This window comes from Myripristis murdjan, chromosome 14, assembly GCF_902150065.1.
Source record: "Myripristis murdjan chromosome 14, fMyrMur1.1, whole genome shotgun sequence".
NCBI lineage: Eukaryota > Metazoa > Chordata > Actinopteri > Holocentriformes > Holocentridae > Myripristis > Myripristis murdjan.
Window position 1 is genome coordinate 11,972,582 of NC_043993.1, and position 20,905 is coordinate 11,993,486.

The 20,905-nt window shown below is 40.8% G+C and overlaps 2 protein-coding genes across 2 annotated transcripts; both read right to left on the reverse strand.

Moving 5' to 3' along the window:
* Positions 1-53: 53 nt before the first annotated feature.
* ca4c (carbonic anhydrase IV c) lies at positions 54-3,833 on the reverse strand. Its single transcript, XM_030069084.1, has 7 exons — positions 3,773-3,833; positions 2,278-2,442; positions 1,923-2,068; positions 1,508-1,600; positions 1,284-1,350; positions 956-1,119; positions 54-239 (listed from the first exon to the last, which is right to left on the reverse strand). Exons 1-7 carry the CDS (start codon positions 3,831-3,833, stop codon positions 54-56), a joined length of 882 nt encoding a protein of 293 aa, XP_029924944.1.
* A 3,345-nt stretch (positions 3,834-7,178) lies between these two features.
* Positions 7,179-20,514, reverse strand: LOC115371624 (carbonic anhydrase 4-like). Its single transcript, XM_030069085.1, has 8 exons — positions 20,412-20,514; positions 13,595-13,642; positions 12,315-12,479; positions 11,908-12,053; positions 11,610-11,705; positions 9,965-10,031; positions 9,453-9,616; positions 7,179-7,358 (listed from the first exon to the last, which is right to left on the reverse strand). The coding sequence occupies exons 1-8, from the start codon at positions 20,464-20,466 to the stop codon at positions 7,179-7,181; spliced, it is 921 nt and encodes a 306-aa protein (XP_029924945.1). The 5' UTR covers positions 20,467-20,514.
* Positions 20,515-20,905: the final 391 nt, after the last annotated feature.

Sequence of the window (20,905 nt, forward strand, 5' to 3'; positions counted from 1 at the left end):
AGTGACTGCCTTTAAACGCAGTCTGTGTATCAGTGTATCACAGTGTATCACAGTCAGTGTATCAGACAGGTAATCCACCGCCCACAGAAAACTCCCAGCCACAGCAGGATCACATCAGGCAGAAGTGAACTTGCCATGGACTGATAAACAACTCGGCCATCTAGAGGCTGCGTTGGCCGGAAGATGTCGGTCATGGGCTGGCCGGTCCAAAATCGACACTTTTGAGCTATCGCCACCAGCTGTGGAGGAGAGGAATAAAAAGTACAAGGGAGGGAATTGGAATTAGCCTGGCTTCAGACCCGTGAATCGCATGGCTATGTGTTTTATAAAGGGTATGTATTTTCTTGTCTGAATTACATTACTTCATAGAAAGTCATGAATTACACCCACAATGTGAGTAGCTAACAGGAGCTTCACACATGAGGTCCACTACAGGCAGCAGGTAACATCTGACCTGAGCTACACCTCTTTCCTTCCTCTGAATCCTCTTTGCTATCGCCATCCAGCCTGCACTGCAACACATGTACTCTCCAAAAAAAGCAAGTGATCAAGCAATACTATGGAAGTGTGTGTGTATGGATGTATTACTTTTTGTCAGTACAGGCCATGGAGCCTCTATATTCTTACTAGTGTTGTGCTGAGTCACATGATGTCCCTCCAAGATGGTGACCCGCACTAATGTATACTAAAACATCTTTTCTAAACATGCAAAACAATTTGAATCATCATCTCACATGACTGTACATTATTTAAAACATACCTGTGTGAATACATACTCTTGTTTTGGTCTAAACATCACTGACTGGTGGAACTTGTGTGTGACTTGGGTCAAAGGTCAACATAAATGTGCACAGAATTGCTCTGTAAATGCTTTTATCTTAGTAAATTGATAAATCTATTGACGTCCTTCACACCTCAGTGAACCTTTACACGCCAGTGACTTGTGCTTGCATACCTGTCTGTTACTGATGGGCAGGGTCTTGTGGAACAGCGTCCAGGCAACCGCCTGCTCACAGCCTGGTGTTGTCATGGAGCCCACATAGCGATAGTAGCTGTGGAGCTCCTTTGCAGATGGAATGATGTCACTGAGCCGGAAGTCTGTGATCACTGTTCTGCTGCCTAAAAGGACGGAGAGGGGTGAGGAAGCATAGTTTGGAGATTTGCAAAAAGAATATTACATATTAGATTATAAAACAAAGAGCTTAATTGAAAATCTTGGACTTGGGGCTTAAAGTCCTTTATGTATTGGTATGTTCTTTACAGTTATGTAACCATGCTCATACCGTTGTTTTGTACTCGGCCTAAAGCATCTATCACTGTGTCGATATGAGGGTGATCGTCTGTAGTTTCCTGTGAGATAGACAGGTCAGATATTATCAGATATTAGAGAGATACAGCACTTGCCTGATTGGGTGGATTGAAAGGGTGTTGCAACTGCATAATAAAGTGTAAATGGTAATATACTGATACACAGACTTGTAAAGATAAATATATCAGAGCATCTCACCTCAAACAGGAAGGCGAGCAGAGCTATACCAGCCATATCGTGCTCTGCTTCTGTCAGAGAACCATATGGCTCCTTGACATGGACTATATGAAGCTGGGTAGAGAGAGAGAGAACAGCCGGAAAGAGAAAAAACTGAACTGAAAACTGAAGAATATTTTATAGTGCAGTGCATTGTATGAATCTCTGTGTGTGTCTATCTGCATGTCTATCACTCGTTCAGGAGTGTAGGTCCTGAGTGGTTACATAATGCACTTGTAATATAATGGTGTTTTTCTGCTGTAAAGGCACTGCGCCATAAGATGCTGTGCGGTGCAGTGGTTTTAGTCCAGCTAAGAGACATTACTAGGCACTAGACTGTATAGAATCCTATTATTTCCATACCAAGATATTGTGTGTTTTTGCCTCTGTGAGTTACCTCCATGGGGAATCTCTCTCCATCTATCGTGTGTTCTGATCCCGGTCCTCCATTTACACCCCAGTGGAAATGAAACTGGAAGGCCCTGTAGTGACCTGGCAGAGCCCCTCCACTCAGACGGACAGAATGAGGCAGGGCAAAGTGGGCTGGAGGGAGGACAGACTGTCTCAGCACAGATGACAAATCTGATTTTGTTAGACAAGAGTTCAACCTTCAGCAGGAAAGTGGGCTTGGGGAATAAGAATAAGTTCATAAGATAAAGCAAGATGTTTTGGAGGGAGAGGAGATGTGTTCATGGTTTACATATAACAATCAGGTTCTTCTGTGAAACATAACAAAACATGGTCTTTGTTACCAGAGTGTCCCAGGTTCTCCACTGTGATGTTGATCCTGTTTGTGTGACCTATAAAGTTGAGGGGTGGCAGGGCGGTGTTGACATGCACTTTGCTGGTGACAATGTTGATAGGTGACTGACGTAATCCTCCACAGCTTGGAAACTGAGCTGCCCAGTGACCCGGGTCTGAAAAGACAACAGGATATCCAAGTGTTTCCTCTCAAACAGATGTAGATCAATAAAAGATGGCATTTTGCATAGTACTCATATAAAAGGCAGGAATTGCTCAGTCTCTCAGGGGGGAGACTAAATTGACTTGCTGGGCCTGCATACCCGCCATACGCTGCCTCGGCTAGTGATTGTTGCCTTCGTTGGTTAGGGTTATGGTGACAGCTAGCCAATCAGAGGCAGAGTGAAGAGAAGAGAGAAAAGAAGTACTGTGAATCACAAGTGGCGAGATCCTCTTTAGTGACAGAAAACAACTGGATTTACAGGAAATGTGCTCCTTAATATGATAAATTGTGACATAAATCATGGCACAAAAGAGGCTTAAGGGAGAGGGAAGTATAGGAACTCCAAAATGAATGAAAGGTGATTTGGACAAAGTTGTATGAGTGCTAGTTTGTGCCCATACCAGACCTTAAGCATGAGGCTAATCTAAGTTATTCATACTATGAACATAATTCTGGTATTTTTAATTCATTGAGTAACATTCATTATTATATGCATACATTCTTAATAGGAAAAAAGGTTTGAAGACTGAAGGTGACTGCAACCATATGCAGCATACAACTTCATTTTGTGGTCCTTTCAAACATAACCCAGAAAACAATTTTGTTGCAAAACTTTTTTCTAGTATCTTATATAATTTTAGCAGCATTTTAAATATCATATGTCTCCAGATTGCAGCTAGATGACGATAAAATACCCTAACCCTAACCTTTCTGAGTTAAATGTTACTAAGATCACATACATTTCATATATGTTGCTCAAATAAATTAGCCTTTTGAATTATATTGGTAGGATAAAATCAAAATAAATTCATTTTGTGCATCAAAGTGCGTTTATTCATCCAGAGTTGATGACAAAGTAGTTAGCGAGGACACTGTCTTGCTTCCCTTCATCTCTGTAGCAATCTTCACCAGGGTCTCATCTGTTTGTGTTAGTTGTACAAATGTATTACAAGCAGTAGTATAGTTGTAAAAAAAAAAAAAATTCAGGGGGGGATGGTCAATTTTTTTCACTTGATGAAAAGTGAGGATGGCAGTTTTACAGGGGGGATATTTTTTGACTGTTTTCATTTCAGGGGGGATGCCATCCACCCACATGCCCCCTCAACTCGAGTACTGATTACAAGTAATTTGACAATGATGGAATGATGTTGCTACACATGACACCTTTAAAGTGAATATGGATCAGTGTCTTGCTCAAATGAAAGTGATGGACACATTGGCTGTAATCTCTGAATTCTGGGTTAGTCTCTGTAAACACTCAGCCACTTTCCTCCTCGGCTTACCTCTGCATGTGTCGTCACAGGAGTACTGGCTCTGGTAACACCACTGGGCTGCAAGAGACATACAGCACTCAGTTCCAAAGGGTGAAAGAATTATAACACACACACACACACACACACACACACACTGTAAGTTCAGTGCAGCTCCCCTTTGAGCAAATCTGTTTTTCTGTTGTTATTAACTGAGTGTTGATGATCTCACATTCACGCTCTAATACCCCCAGTGTTTTTTGTTCACTCAGCAAACTAATCACCTGACCTGCTAACCTGTGCTGTGTGCGTGACCTTTGCACTCCAGAGGAGGACACATCCAAAGGTAGACTCTTGCTTTTCACGCATCACTTGACAGATTTAATGATCGGTTAAGGTTAGGAAAAGGTCATGGTTTGGGTTAAAATACTTTGCCATCACGGGAAACAAACAGCAGTCTTCCACCACCCAAACCACCTCCTTCTGTGGTCAGTTTTTACACAAGGTTACCTGACTTCTTCTTTGATGTCCCAAATAAGGGTGTTTGAATAACATGCAAAATACAAAAAATGCATAGTGATAACCCGTGAAATGACTTGCCATGTTATTCATACGCCATTTGATACCGGGCTGGCCAAGACATTTATTAATTGTCACATCAGTAGCCCTGCTTTCTGCCTCTATATTTTGATCAATTAAGTCTAAATACTCAGGATGAAAACCTCATATATCAGCTTAACCAGTGTCAAATTAAGGACTAACAATAACTTTCATCTGGTTTAATCACATTTATAATACATACATGTGATTAAACCAGTCTACTAGTCTTATGTTAGATGCAAGCAGAGTGCTGAGCTGGTCACATTCAAGCTTGAAGTTACACAAACACTGAAAATAATTGCTGGACACTTAAGTAATTATGACAAAAATAAGGTGACCTCCAGGTTTAATGTGTAGAACTTGGGCTAACTTTTAACTGTGTTATAAGAGCAGCATGCTACAGGTCTGTGGTAAAGACAGCAAGTCCTGCAGCTGTTCTGTTAAAGGACCATAGCAGTGATTTTGAATGTTTGACCCTTTACTGCAATTTAGCCACATTTTACACTGCAACAACCTATTTTGTAAATCATGTGGGTCCACTAATGATTTCCCAACACACGGTATAATCAAAATCAATCAATTTTCAAATTTCAATTTTTGGTTGAAGCACCCACCTTGTAATTTTCTGCCTCTGTAGCTAACAAAGTCATTGTCATTCATCAGCCACAGAACTGATAATTAAACAAATGTGTCCACGGGTGGGGACTATTTTCTGGTTGAGAGACTGTTTCGCTCTGCCCAATTTCAAGTCATCAAAACACAACAGTGCTGCTGCTTTTAGGAAGACTAATGTTAATGACTTTATTTATTACAGTGATGAGTATAGAGAGTTGAGAATCTACTACTGGGCATTATACTCACACCAATCAACTACATTACCATTGATTTACACTAAATGTGCAAAATGTTAGGGAAATTGAATCTGGGTGAAAACTATTATCCCCTATTGATTTCCTTTATTAAATCATACTAATCACAAAGCAAGTGATAAAGATTAAGATGAGTTAGAGAAACATTTCTAAGATCTGAGAGATTTGAGGTTTGGATTGTGCAAAGAGAGTAGTATCAGAGGCTAAGTTTTTTTTTTTTTTTAAATTCTAAATTTATCATAATAAAATCATACATATTTGGTCTATTCAGTGTGTATGGTGGATGATCAGCTCACAGCACATCCTCCTCCTTAACAGCTACTTCACCACTGACATGTCAAAGCAACAGGTGCTGATGAAGTCACTTGTTTTTATGCTGTTGTCCTGTATTGTATTGCTGATGTGAATGACACTCCAGTGTGTGACTCTGCGCTGGGAATGAAAGGCACTATAGAGAACGATTTAGCCAATATAGGAGCACAGATTAACCCTGCTGCCTCTCACAATGCCATTCTTTGAGAGAGCAAAACTGTTCTCACCAACTGAGAACAATACACAGGTGGAGGCTGGCTTTGCTCCACCTGGCTCATGCACCTGACCCAAATTAGGAAATAACCTCAACCATGACAAAAAAGTCAAGTCTTATTCTATTCGTAACGTACCAGCCTCCCACTCTTATTCCAATTGTTTTTAAAGATTCTGACAAAATTTCAAAAAATGATGTGACTTTATCAGAGGCCCACATAGAAAAGTCATGTACTGGTTAATGAGACTGTGTCTCTTTGATTCAGATCTCTTGCTGTGGAAACTTTTGGGACTGTCAGTCAGAAAACACAACAAACTTTTAACCCTTTTTTCTGGTCTTCTTATTTAACAGACTGTCTTATACTGAGCACAGAGAGCTGAACCCAAGCCGAGGTTCCTTCCTGTAAGTGTAATTGTCCAAATAAATCTGTGTCTGTCTTACCTGAGCACTGAGAGAGGAGGGAGAGTACAGTGAAGAGGTAAAGAGAGAAGTCCATGATCAGCTCACACACACCAGAGAGGATCCTGACCACCTGCAGCCACCCTCACATACTGACTCTGAGCTTAGAGTGAGGAGGGAGACAGTAATGAGAGTAACACAAAGTGTGTGTGCGTGTGTGTGTGTGTGTATGTATGTGTGTGTGTGTGTGTGGGTGGGTGGGTGAGCACGTGAGATAGAGAGAAAGGGGTGTAGTGTGAACACCTCCACTTGTTGGGTGTGTGTTGGAAGAAGACAGACACCTGGTGGCAAAACCAGATACTGTGGCGTTACTTAAAGCTCAGCCTCCCCTCCATATCAGAGAGTCATTTAGTGTAAAAATCTGCCAGTAAAATGAAATAAAGCGTTTAGTTTCCAACATAGTTCCACTTATTTCAGGAATCTTTCTGTGAACAAGTATAAATGTGTAAACAAGGCAGAATGACGCCGATCAGTCCACTGGTGTCAAGAAAGTGAAATTTCTGCAAAGATTTTTACAGTGAATATGGCACGTCTTGACTTGATAAGATGGATGTTCTGTTGTGTATGCATAGCTCAGGAGGCTCCACTTACACCTCAGACAATATATGTTTACTTCTTAACTAGATTATGATTTGCAAGACCATGATGATCTTGACAAGAAAATAGGAAACCAGTTCCAGTATAATAAAAATCTCCAAACAGTCACTTCAGATATGACTAATATATAAAGAAATGTGTTTATTGAAATATTATTTTGATATAGAAATATATTTACTGAATCATTACAAGTTCATTTAAATTTCAATACCATGATAAACTAAAACACTGAAATGTTTAAACAAAATAAGACACAATTCGCAAAATTATTTAAATTTGGTATTGGGAAATACTGGGGAACCATTTTCATGAGTTCTGTGTTTTCTTTTAGACAAAAAAAGAGCTTTTTTTTTTTTTTTTTTTTTAAATATAGTCCTTATGGGCAGAGTCACTGTATCAGACTCCACCCCCCACAGAAAACTCCCAGCCACAGCAGGATCACATCAGGCAGAAGTGAACTTGCCATGGACCGATAAACAACTCGGCCATCGAGAGGCTGCGTTGGCCGGAAGATGTCGGTCATGGGCTGGCCGGTCCAAAATCGACACTGCTGAGCTATCGCCACCAGCTGCAGAGGAGAGGAATAAAAAGTACAAAGGAGGGAATTGACATGTAAGAGGGAATAGGACAGAAGATCAGAAAGGCGCAGTGCAAGGAAAAAACGAAAGTTGTGAACACATGCTGCACTTTTAAAGGAGCATTACGACACAGCTGTTCAAACAACCTATGGTGTTTGAACAGCTGTGTCATGTATGAAGGAGGTGTATTTTCCTATAATTGTACCTAACATTTCCGTTTATTGGGTTTATAGAAAGTAATGAGTTACGGCCACAATGTGAGTAGCTAACAGGAGCTTCACACATGAGGTCCACTACAGGCAGCAGGTAACATCTGACCTGAGCTACACCTCTTTCCTTCCCCTGAATCCACTTTGCTATCACCACCCACCCTGCACTGCAACACATGTACTCTCCAAAAAAAAAAAAAAAAAAAAAAAAAAAAAAACAAGTGATGAAGCAATACTATGGATGTGTGTGTGTATGGATGTATTATTTTTGTCAGTACAGACCACGGAGCCTCTATATTCTTACTAGTGTTGCGCTGAGTCACATGATGATGGTGACCTGCACTATATATACTAAAACATGTTTTCTAAACACACAAAACAGTTTGAATCATATAAAACATACCTGAGAGAAATAATTAGATTTTGTTTTAGTCTTAATATCCCTGACTGGGTCTTTTAGTGTCTTTTAAAAGCTTGGACTGGTATGTGACTCGGGTCAAAGGTCAACATACACTATATTACCAAAAGTATTCGCTCACCTGCCTTTACTCATACTATGAACTGAAGTGCCATCCCATTCCTAACCCATAGAGTTCAATATGATGTCGGTCCACCTTTTGCAGCTATTACAGCTTCAACTCTTCTGGGAAGACTGTCCACAAGGTTGAGGAGAGTGTTTATAGGAACTTTTGACCATTCTTCCAAAAGCGCATTGGTGAGGTCACACACTGATGTTGGTCGAGAAGGCCTGGCTCTCAGTCTCCGCTCTAATTCATCCCAAAGGTGTTCTATCGGGTTCAGGTCAGGACTCTGTGCAGGCCAGTCAAGTTCATCCACACCAGACTCTGTCATCCATGTCTTTATGGACCTTGCTTTGTGCACTGGTGCACAGTCATGTTGGAAGAGGAAGGGGCCCGCTCCAAACTGTTCCCACAAGGTTGGGAGCATGGAATTGTCCAAAATGTTTTGGTATCCTGAAGCATTCAAAGTTCCTTTCACTGGAACTAAGGGGCCAAGCCCAGCTCCTGAAAAACAACCCCACACCATAATTCCTCCTCCACCAAATTTCACAGTCGGCACAATGCAGTCTGAAATGTACCGTTCTCCTGGCAACCTCCAAACCCAGACTCGTCCATCAGATTGCCAGATGGAAAAGCGTGATTCATCACTCCAGAGAACGCGTCTCCACTGCTCTAGAGGCCAGTGGCAGCGTGCTTTACACCATTGCATCCGACGCTTTGCATTGCACTTGGTGATGTGTGGCTTGGCTGCAGCTGCTCGGCCATGGAAACCCATTCCATGAAGCTCTCTGCGTACTGTACTTGGGCTAATCTGAAGGTCACATGAAGTTTGTAGCTCTGTAGCAATTGACTGTGCAGAAAGTCGGCGACCTCTTTGCACTATGCGCTTCAGCATCCGCTGACCCCTCTCCGTCACTTTACGTGGCCTACCACTTCGTGGCTGAGTTGCTGTTGTTCCCAAACGCTTCCATTTTGTTATAATAGAGCTGACAGTTGACTGTGGAATATTTAGGAGCGAGGAAATTTCACGACTGGATTTGTTGCACAGGTGGCATCCTATGACAGTTCCACGCTGGAATTCACTGAGCTCCTGAGAGCGGCCCATTCTTTCACAAATGTCTTGTTTCACAGTCTGCATGCCTGAGTGCTTGATTTTATACACCTGTGGCCAGGCCAAGTGATTAGGACACCTGATTCTGATCATTTGAATGGGTGAGCGAATACTTTTGGTAATATAGTGTAAATGTGCACAGAATTGCTCTGTAAATGCTTTTATCTTGGTAAATTGATAAATCTATTGACATCCTTCACACCTCAGTGAACCTTGACACGTCAATGACTTTTGCTTGCATACCTGTCTGTTACTGATGGGCAGGGTCTTGTGGAACAGTGTCCAGGCAACCGCCTGCTCACAGCCTGGTGTTGTCATGGAGCCCACATAGCGATAGTAGCTGTGGAGCTCCTTTGCAGATGGAATGATGTCACTGAGCCGGAAGTCTGTGATCACTGTTCTGCTGCCTAAAAGGACGGAGAGGGGTGAGGAGGCATAGTTTGGATATTCGCAAAAAGAATATTACGTACTAGATTATAAAACAAAGACGTTAATTGAAAATCATGAACTTAGGGCCTATATGCAGCGGCGGCACCAGGGATTTTGGGCCCCATGAAAAGAAATCTTATTGGGCCCTTGTATAGCCAGCCAATAGGCAAACCTTTTTATTTCAGGCCTTTCGAGGGCCCCCTCCCCCATTGTGGCCCTGGGTAATCAGTCCCGCTTTTCCCCCCACTACGATGCCCCTGCCTATATGCCACAAAAAAGCTCCATATATTTCTATGTTCTTTACAGTTATGTAACCATGCTCATACCATTGTTTTGTACTCGGCCTAAAGCATCTATTACTGTGTCAATATGAGGGTTATCTTCTGTGGTTTCCTGTGAAAAAGAAACGTCAGATTAGAGAAACAGCCTGTAGGTATTTTGTCATTTTTTAACAGGGAGGTTAGGCCAAAGGAGCACCCCCCTGCCCCCCACACCACCAGCCAACACACACCCATGGTCACAGTAGTTGATCTGGGGGAGGGGGTGCTGTCCGTGGTGCTGAAGGAGCAGACAGGGGCCAAAAGTTTATGAGCATTCAAAGGCATTTTGGCCTCAAGCTCTGTTAATTTCTAACCAGGCCTCTGTGGTGCTGCTGCCACACTCTCTCTTTTCCCTGTCTGCTGTTGTGCTCCACAATATGAGAAAGTGGAGGAGAGACCTGCATTCCCCTCAGCCCGTTTAGGTATGGCATTAAGTATTAGTACAGCAGGATTAGCCAAATTCTTGATATTATAGTTGTGATTATAATTTCGATTTCATAGAAATGCTATTAGGCTAAAAACATATTTGTGTAGGGCTACTCTGTAACTTAATGTGGGCATTAAACATTTAATAATGCTCATTTTTCAAAACACACCATAGTTTTGATGGTATAAACTTTGATTTTAAATTATGTAATTAGCAGCTGAGTGCGGTGTGGTCATTGTACACCTTAATTTCCTCAGTCGTAGTGCCTGCTCCACTCACAGGTTACACCAATCATCTATAGTAAAAACTATATGTGTAGTACTGTCTCCCCTAAAATATTTTGTTACAGAGATGGCTTGATCTATGGAGTATTTTTAATTTAAGATTATTTTTTGGCATTTCTGCTCCATTTGACAGTTACAGTAGAGAGACAGAAAAGGCAGGGGAGAGAGGGGGGATGACACGCAGGACTCAGCCTTATCAAGAGGCATGCACTCTTTTTCAGTGAGCTACAGGGGCGCCCCCCAGTCAGGGGTGTATTTTCAGTAGTAAGCTACTGAATGATCATAAAAATATTAAAGGTATATTGTAGGAATAAAACAGGTAGCAGCATGCCCCTATGATTCCCTTGCTCTTCTGCGACTACACATTGCTACTTGTCACTTTGAGCATGAATGTGACACTACTTTATAGAGCATATACGCTACAATATGGTATAGAATTGACTATTTATAGTATATGCTTTAGAGAATATTAGAGATCTAAGATGAAACTGACAGAAGGGCAGAACATAAGGAAAAAAGCGCAATTACAAATCTGCCTGCTACTTCAGCACCATGGACAGCGGCATGGATTTATCAATAAACAGCACAGTAAGGCTGCTGATATTTCAGAGCTATGGTTGGGATAATAGATTCTAATTTGCATAAAACTCAGATAAAGCCTCTATGAGGCAGGTAGACTAGACTGACATGTTCAACTAAACAATCCCTCTGCCCATGCACTCTTGCTGTTACTTGGGGATGGAGAGGTGGGATGGCAGGTTAAGAAGGGTTGATGCATTTTGGTCATTTCACAAACAAAGGGGATGACATTTCCCCTCATACCCTCCTCAATCTGCCTACTGGATACAGCACTTTCTTGACTGGGTGGGTTGATTCCATTCTGAATGTAAACAAGTGATATTGAGGGATGAATACAGACTTGCAAAGATAAATATATAACCTCAAACAGGAAGGCGAGCAGAGCTATACCAGCTATATCGCGATGCTCTGCTTCTGCCAGAGAACCATATGGCTCCTTGATGTGGACAATGTGAAGCTGGGTAGAGAGCAAGACAACAGCCGGAAAGAGAAAAAAGAAAAACAGGAATATTACAATACACTGAGGCATGTTTTATACTGCATGCACTGTATAAGACTATCAAACGATGTTATCAGGCATCAGACTGTATACAATCTAATTATTTCCATAGCAAGACATTTGAGTTTTTGCTTTGTGCATTTTTGCTTCTGTGAGTTACCTCCATGGGGAATCTCTCTCCATCTATTGTGTGCTCTGATCCTGGTTCTCCATTTACACCCCAGTGGAAATGAAACTGGAAGGCCCTGTAGTGACCTGGCAGAGCCCCTCCAGTCAGACGGATAGACTGAGGCAGGGCAAAGTGGGCTGGAGGGAGGACAGACTGTCTCAGCACAGATGACAAATCTGATTTTATTAGACAAGAGTTCAACCTTCAGCAGGAAAGTGGGCGTTGGGAATAAGAATAAGTTCACAAGGTAAAGCAAGATGTTGTCGAGGGAGAAGAGATGTGTTCATAGTTTGCATGTAACAATCAGGTTCTTCTGTGAAAAATGTGAAAAATGTATCCCTTAATATTTCATCACTTTGACAGTTAACAGAAACATAACAAAACATGGTCTTTGTTACCAGAGTGTCCCAGGTTCTCCACTGTGATGTTGATCCTGTTTGTGTGACCTATGAAGTTGAGGGGTGGCAGGGCGGTGTTGACATGCACTTTGCTGGTGACAATGTTGATAGGTGACTGACGTAATCCTCCACAGCTTGGAAACTGAGCTGCCCAGTGACCCGGGTCTGAAAGGACAGCAGCATCAAATTTTTGTTTTTACTGTCTCTCTCTGTAAGGCTATTCAAGTGGTGTCACTCAGACAGATATAAAACAGGAGACGACAGCATTTTCTTCAGCACTCACTAGACCTTGGTCACAAAGCTGTTTACAAATGTCTCTCTAGTACCAGGTGAGTTAAATACAGAAAATACTGCTCACATTTACTTTTATGCAATTACCTAAACTCTGTGGTAGGCTACTGCTTGGATTATGTTATGTGACAAGGTCCATAAGTAACCTGCGTAGGTCAAAACAAATCGTGATATGCATCCTAATTAAAATTGACTTGCTGGGCCTGCATACCCGCCATACGCTGCCTCTGATCGGCTAGTGATTGTTGCCTTTGTTGGTTAGGGTTATGGTGACAGCTAGCCAACCAGAGGCAGAGTAAAGAGAAGAGAGAAAAGAAGTACTGTAAATCACAAGTGGCATGATCCTCTTTACTTACTTTGCATTGTTAGTAAGAAAAAAAATGTTTAAAAAATGACTGTTACTGCAACCAAATGCATCACACAACTTCATTTTGTGGTCCTTTCAAACACAACCCAGAAAACAATGTTGTTGCAAAACTTTTTCTAGTAACTATGATTTTAGCAGCAGTTTAAATACCATTCGTCTCCTGATTGCAGCCAGATGCCGTTAATAAAGAAAGACCTTTTGAGTTAAGTGTATCACATTGTTACCAAGATCACATGCATTTCATATATGCTGTTCAAATAAATTAGCCTTGTATAATTTTGTTAGTAGGATAAAATAAAAATAGGTCCAAAACCCAATTCATTTTGTGCATCACAGTGCGTTTATTCATCCAGAGTTGATGACAAAGTAGTTAGCGAGGACACTGTCTTGCTTCCCTTTATCTCTGTAGCAATCTTCACCAGGGTCTCATCTGTTTGTGTTAATTGTACAAATGTATTACAAGTAATTTGACAATGATGGAATGATGTTGCTACACATGACACCTTTAAAGTGAATATGGATCAGTGTCTTGCTCTAATGAAAGTGATGGACACATTGTGTGTAATCTCTGAATTCTGGGTTAGTCTCTGTAAACACTAAGCCACTTTCCTCCTTGGCTTACCTCTGCATGTATCGGCACAGGAGTACTGGCTCTGGTAACACCACTGAGCTGCAAGAGACGTACAGTGCTCAGTTCCAAAGGGTGAAAGAGTTGTAACACACACACACACACACACACGCACACACACACACACACACACACACTGTAAGTTCAGTGCAGCTCCCCTTTGAGCAAATCTGTTTTTCTGTTGGTATTAACTGAGTGTTGATGATCTCACATTCACGCTCTAATACCCCCAGTGTTTTTTGTTCACTCAGCAGACGAATCACCTGACCTATGTTACTATTTACTAGTAGCCTATTAGTACAAGATATGCCCATTCCCATCATTTACTCTAACCTTAACCTCAGTGGAGTGAGTGTTTCATCTACTGGGATTCATAAATATGATAAATATGAGTGGACAGGAGGGAGATTGTGAGCAATATTCACGTGACAACCATTTTGTTTCAGTTTTGTGACTGGTAGTCTATAATCCTTTTTTTTTATTTCAATAACCTTGGTAATGAAGTAATATTTTTTATTGTGTTGTCCTCGTTTATTTAGCCTGAATGAAAGAACACAATTAGAATGCATGGGGCAAAGTATCTAAGATGCACTTTTTTCGTCAACTTTTGGAACACTGTAGCACACCCACATCACTAATATCCGTTGTTACATAATTACATAGCAGTTGACATGCAGTCCAATTGACTTTGCACCACGTCCGTCCTTTCTTAAATCCTGATGAATTCTCCCTCTACTATTCAGCCACAGCCTTGGACTGCACATTGGTCAGAAATAGTTTTTCTTCAGGTGCAGGTAATGTTTACTTGCACGTGAAAGAAAAGGGGCACTCCTTGAATGACCATAATGTTCATATCTTGGATAGGGTGGACAAATGTTTTGAAAGAGGAGTGAAGGAAGCTATCTGTGTTAAGGTAGAGAAACCATCTCTCAACAGAAGAGGAGGTCTCAGACATCATTTATCTTCAACCTACAAAGCTGTCCTGTCACCCCCTCTTAGGAAATTGAACCATTCACTCTTGACCACTTGTGTTCCTAACTACCATCATTTAGTCTTGGAGTCAGGTGACCCTAACGACCGTCGTTTTCTCCTGTAGTCAGGTGACTCCACCGACACTTACAATAACAACATCAGACACTATAGCTCATGGAACTTGTGATCCTCAAAACAAAACTCAGCAACCTGGGACTGAGTCTGCTACACCTCATGGTCAGACGTGTCTTTTTTGTGGTGACCACCTCTCTCAAGTGTTTGTCCAGATTTTTCTCAGTTATGAAATGATGCAGTCATAAGGTGAATACAAGAGAGAGGGTGTCGCTGGAGATGTGTACGTAAGCACAGAGCCTTGAACTTTGGCCTAAAGAAGCTTTGCCTGAAATTGGGGGGGAAACACCTCAGAGTCCTTCATGAAGTGAATCCACCACAAAGGGATGTAACTGCACTTCTTGCCATATTCGTTTCAAGAGTCTTTTTGAAAGTAGTTTGAAAGAGTTCTGTTAAGTTACAAAGGGAAAAACCTTGAATTGTATGCAATATTGAAAGATGGTTTGGAACCTTAAGGCTGAATTATGTTTCTGCGTAAGAAGATCGTATGGGGGTTGTGCGAAGCTTACGGGGGTTGTGAGACTGCCGCAGAGCCTTGCCGCGTGCCTCCCAAAAATTGTAACTACGCGGACCCTACGCAGCCCCACAAGAGCTGTGATTGGTCCGCTGAAGTACATCGTTTCCGGCATTTCGTTGCAACCGGCATCACATCCTGTTGTTGTGCCGGCCGGCAGCGCCATTTTTAAAACAACTGTTGTGTCTCGACTCGTCGGTTGTGTTTGAAAACTTTGGAGAATGCTGGATCTCGCGGAAGAACGCCTGGCCGAGGAGGTGCGCAAGTACCCGCACCTATACGACTCGTCCTCTCCCCATTACAAAGACGTACAGAAGAGCAGCGACCATATGTCACAGGGTCTACGTTGGTGGGCGGAGAATTGCTCAGTGTGTTTCGCAGAGGTATGTTGGACACACACGCGCTGCGTAGGAAATGTGTGCCTCGCACAACCCCCGTACGCGGAAGCATAATCCGGCCTTTACTTTTAATTTCTTTTGATCATGCTCATGATGTATTTTGTTTGGGTCCAGGAGGTGGCCTGGCAGCTGTTCATACGTGTCTTGGTTGGACTTTGTAAGTACCAATAATGTTTCCTGAGGATCACCTTGCCATCTTAGGTTACTCCACTTCAGAAAATAAGTCCAGATGTTCAATCCTTGTTTATTTCCGGAACAAACCCTGGATGCTGGCCTTTTCGTGCTGTAGAAAGTTGATGTATTGCCTTATCAAAGTGAGACAGTCACTATGTTCCAAATGAGACAAGGAAGCACTAGTTCGTCTCGATAGCCACACAGTAAAAACAGAGGTCAGTGGAGTCAGTCATTACGCAAGCCTACTAATTTTCAACATAAATGCCTCTTGTCATTAATAAACATAATGCTTTAAGAGGTTAGACCTTGCCAGTGTTTGTAGATGCACACATTGCTATATCTTGTATAATGTCAAATTTAATTAATCTCTCATTTGAAGTCAAATGAAGAGCGAAGGACATGATAAAAATTTCCTTTGATGATAGCATAACATAAATTCAATCAACAGCAATTTTATAAGGGAGAGAGGGCACGCTGATAAACAGGGTTAAAATTCACTGTGGCCAAAATGATCCTCTAATGAAATTAGCAGACCATAGCAATAAAAAGAGCTACAATTTCAGTTCCATATAAAACAATAATAACATATCATTATTATTATTATTATTATTATTATCATTATCTCTATGTGAGAGTTAATAACACACATTCAGAGTAGATAAATGTGCAAAAATGTAAATATTTAAAAACAAAGAAGTAGGCAAAACACCAAACCAACTGTATCATCAAAGCAATGTTTGATTCTGATGTGACAATGAAAATACAGCACTGCTATTTAATTGTAAAAGTAATCAGGGTTTTCAATCTGCTGTCCAGTACAGCCACTGTTCCTGGTACCAGTCAAAACAGCCACTTAGTCCAGGTCCAGTGATATACTAGGTTTAGACCTAGTCTTGTTTCTTCATTCCCAGGTTTACACAGTAATTGTGTTTGAAGTTAAATTACTTTGTAACCCACCACCTCCTTTTTATTTTGTATGATAAGCCAGTTAAAATTATTCACTAATAAGACTGAACTGGAACTCCTGCTGTTGCTCATCTGTCCAAACAGGCAAGTCACTGAGTTGGTGGTATTGGAGATATCAGTATTCCTTCAAGCTAAAAATTCTTCAGTCATAACTTCAGGATCCCATTTAGCACCATAAACTCCATAGTTAACCCCTCTGTGGAGATATTCTTGGAGCCAGACTATCCTTGGGAGATATCAGTATTCCTTCAAGCTAAAAATTCTTCAGTCATAACTCCAGGATCGTATTTAGCACCATAAACTCCATAGTTAATCCCTCTGCTTGCTCCACTACAAACTCCATTACAGTAAGCTTTGAAGATTTCTTTTGAAACAAAATTGACAAAATTAAGTCAAACATTTTGCACTATCAAAAATTTCTCACTGGTTATTGAGACCCTGCTTTTAATATATTCCATCTATATTATTCCAACAAAGTTCCAACAGTCATTTGAAGCAGCTGATCTTAGCTTACTGACCATTTGAACAGTTCTCTTGCCACAGGTATAATCCCATCTTGTTTTAAGCATGTCATATTCAGCCACTCCTTAAGAAGCCCGGCATTGACCCAACTTCCTTCGATTGGTTCCATTCTTACATTTCAAACAGATGTTTCACTGTTTCTACTGAGAGCTCATCCTCCCCACCTGTCAGTATTTCATGTGGTGTTCCACATGATTCAGTTTTAGGTCCACTTTTCTGTTTTTACATGCTTTCATTAGGAAGAATCATCCAAATGCATAACAGCTCCTTTCGCTGCTATGCAGATGACACTCAATTCTACCTGTCCCTCATATCCTCAAAGCAGGCCGATATAACTTGATTACAAAAATGTCTCTGACATATGAAAGACCAATTAGCTCATAATTTCCTTCATTTCAAAGCGGACAAGACAGAGATCCCGCACTTTGCCCCCCCCACATCATACCATTCTTACTGCCCAAAGCTTCAATCACCTTTCTGCCTACATCAGATCATAATGCCAAGAACTTTGGTGTGTTACATTTGATAGTGATCTAAATTTTAACAGGCAGGTAAATTCTGTTGTCAGGTCCAGCTTCTTCCAACTCAGAGCCATTTAGAAAGAGATTTAGAAAGAGTCATTCATGTACTAATTTCATCCAGGCTGGACTAATGTAGTTCCCCCTACCTATAGGCATCTCTCAGGCTACCATTTCAATTCAAAACACTACTACATGGTAACCAACAAGAAGAGACCACATCACCCCATCCTTGTGTCCTTACACTGGTTCCCCATTCATTTCAAGATAAACTTTAAAATCCTTCTAATTGTCCTCAAATCTCTCCCATCCCCACTCACTACACACCCCTTAGAGCACCACCAGACCCCTCATCCCACCACGGTGCCATTTTGTCACAGATAACATTTACTTGTTATGCATCACAACAACATCTGTAATTGTTTAGTCTGAAGTCAATACTAGGAGTCCAGTGAGTCCAGCTTGATGCAACAGTGGTGTTTATTGCAAAGTTTGCACCCATAACGTTACATTTCTGTAGCCAAGTGTTTTTTTTTAATGCCTACACCAACCATGCTCTAAACTTAATCCAGCAGTTTTGGTGGCTAAAGGTAACAAAAGGTAACGAAACTGGCTAAATTACCGATGTTGATTAGAAACAAACATGATCTGCAACAAAATATGTTTCCCCTAAAGGTAATTAAGAATGCAGTTAAACTGTATGGTTCCATAATTTTTAGGAGACATGGTTGCTGGAATAGCCACCCGGAGGCTATCAGACAGAGCGAGTCTGTCAATGCTTTTAAGAAGCACCTTAAGACCAATTTTTGTTCTTTGGCTTTTATTTATGATTAACCTGCTTTTATTTTTATCTCATTCCTTGGGTTTTAAATTGTTATGTTAAATTGTTATTATCTTTAAAAATTTGCCTTATTTCAACAACATGCACATATATGCTTTTGTGCTTTTAAGTGTACATATGCACGTCTGCCTTTCCAAAGCACTTTGGTGCAAAACGTGTTTGCTTTTTAAAGTGCTATTTAAATGAAATAAACTTGGAACTTGAAACTTGAAACCTACGCTGTACGCTTGACCTTTAAGACTCCAGATGAGGACAGATCCAAGGGTAGACTCTCAAACACACACTCACTCTCTCAGTCCCACACACAAACACACACATGCACACACACACACACACAGACACACAAGATAATTATTAGTTCTCACGTCAGTAGCTCCACCATTTGATCACTCCTATATTTTGATCAATTATTTCTAAATACTCAGATCAGGATCAAAGTCTCATGTATCAGCTTAACCAGTGACAAATTGATGACTTACAATGACTTTTATTTGATTCAATCACGTGTATACCACACACACACACACACACACACACACACACACATCTCCTTTCCTGACAGCTTTTTGTTAGATGAAAGCAGAGTGCTGAGCTGGTCACATTCAAGCTTGAAGTTACTCAAACACTGAAAATACTCACGGGACACTTAAGTAATAATGGCAAAAATAAGGTGACCTCCAAGTTTAATGTGTAGAACTTGGGCTAACTTTTAACTGTGTTATAAGAGCAGCATGCCACAGATCTGTGGTAAAAACAGCAAGTACTGCAGCTGTTCTGTTAAAGGACCATAGCAGTGATTTTGAATGTTTGGCCCTTTACTGCAATTTAGCCACATTTCACACTGCAACAACCTATTTTCTAAATCATGTGGGTCTACTAACCCTATAATCAAAATCTCTCCATTTTCAAATTTTAAAATATGGTTGAAACATCTAACTTAAAATGCTCTGCTTCAGTGTCTAACAAAGTCAACACTCATAAACCATAGAACTGATAATTCACTGTGTAAAGCAAATGTTTCTGCCAGAGGACCAGAAGCAGATTAATCAATAAGGGAAATCAATAAGGGATAATGGCTTTCACCTAGATTCATCAGTGTGCTGCATAAAAACAATTACTAATTACAATTACTAATGATTTACACTAAAAATATATGTAATATATAAAAATATATTAATTCTTTTATGCTGATTATGTTTCATGCTGTTGTCCTGTGTTGTGTTGCTGATGTGAATTACACTTGAGAGAGGGAAACCACTCTCACCAACTGAGAACAATACAGAGGTGGTAACCAACCAGTTTTCTTCTCATATTCCAATTGTTTTGTTTTGTTTTGTTTTTTTTTTTAGATTTTCTGATGAATAAAAATAGATAAATAAACAAATAAAAAACTGATGTAACTTTATTGGGTGTTCACACATAAGTGCTGTCATGGTTAATGCACCCGTGTCCCTTTGATTCGGATATTTTGCAGTAAAGACATTTGAACCCCTGACTTGTACATATTGGTAGAGGGCTACATGTCACATTTAGAAAGTTTTATGGCCATGACACATCTGAATGAAGTGCTGGCAATAATTCCTTATTATTATGTGTTTAATTTTGCTTTGACTTGGACTTGAGCTTTCAGTCAGAAAGCTTAATGAACTTACAACAATTTTTCTGGTCTTCTTAATTAACAGACTGTCTTATACTCAGCACAGAGAGCTGAACCCAAGCCGAGGTTCCTTCCTGTAAGTGTAATTGTCCAAATAAATCTATGTGCCTGTCTTACCTGAGCACTGAGAGAGGAGGGAGAGTACAGTGAAGAGGTAAAGAGAGAAGTCCATGATCAGCTCACACACACCAGAGAGGATCCTGACCACCTGCAGCCACCCTCACATACTGACTCTGAGCTCTGAGAGTGAGGAGGGAGACAGTAATGAGAGTAACACAAAGTGTGTGTGTGTGTGTGTGTGTGTGTGTGTGTGTGTGTGTGTGTGTATGAGCACGTGAGATAGAGCGAAAGGGGTGTGGAGTGAGCACCTCCACTTGTTGGGTGTGTTGGAAGAAGACAGACACCTGGTGGCAAAAGCAGATACTATGAAGCTGATTAGTATTGGAAACAAGAGGGATTACCTTATTCCACTCTCAGATTTTTTTTCCCATTTTGAGAAAAACAAGATTTTTTTTTCAAATAAATTTTTAAATTAAATTTTAAATTAAATTATTATTATTATTATTTTTTTCAATTAAAGTATGACTCTTTAATTGACTTAGCAAGATTGA

Coding starts and splice junctions, on each gene's coding strand:
- ca4c (XM_030069084.1), bottom strand. CDS start 3,833: ATGTCTCTTGCAGCCCAGTGGTGTTACCAGAGCCAGTACTCCTGTGAC. Junction 2,069..2,277: donor GGAGAACCTGGGACACTCTG/GTAACAAAGACC, acceptor TCCTCCCTCCAG/CCCACTTTGCCCTGCCTCAT. Junction 1,351..1,507: donor TGCTCGCCTTCCTGTTTGAG/GTGAGATGCTCT, acceptor TCTATCTCACAG/GAAACTACAGACGATCACCC.
- LOC115371624 (XM_030069085.1), bottom strand. CDS start 20,466: ATGGACTTCTCTCTTTACCTCTTCACTGTACTCTCCCTCCTCTCTCAG. Junction 9,617..9,964: donor AGGCCGAGTACAAAACAATG/GTATGAGCATGG, acceptor CCGTCCTTTTAG/GCAGCAGAACAGTGATCACA. Junction 7,359..9,452: donor TGCCCATCAGTAACAGACAG/GTATGCAAGCAA, acceptor TCTCCTCTGCAG/CTGGTGGCGATAGCTCAGCA.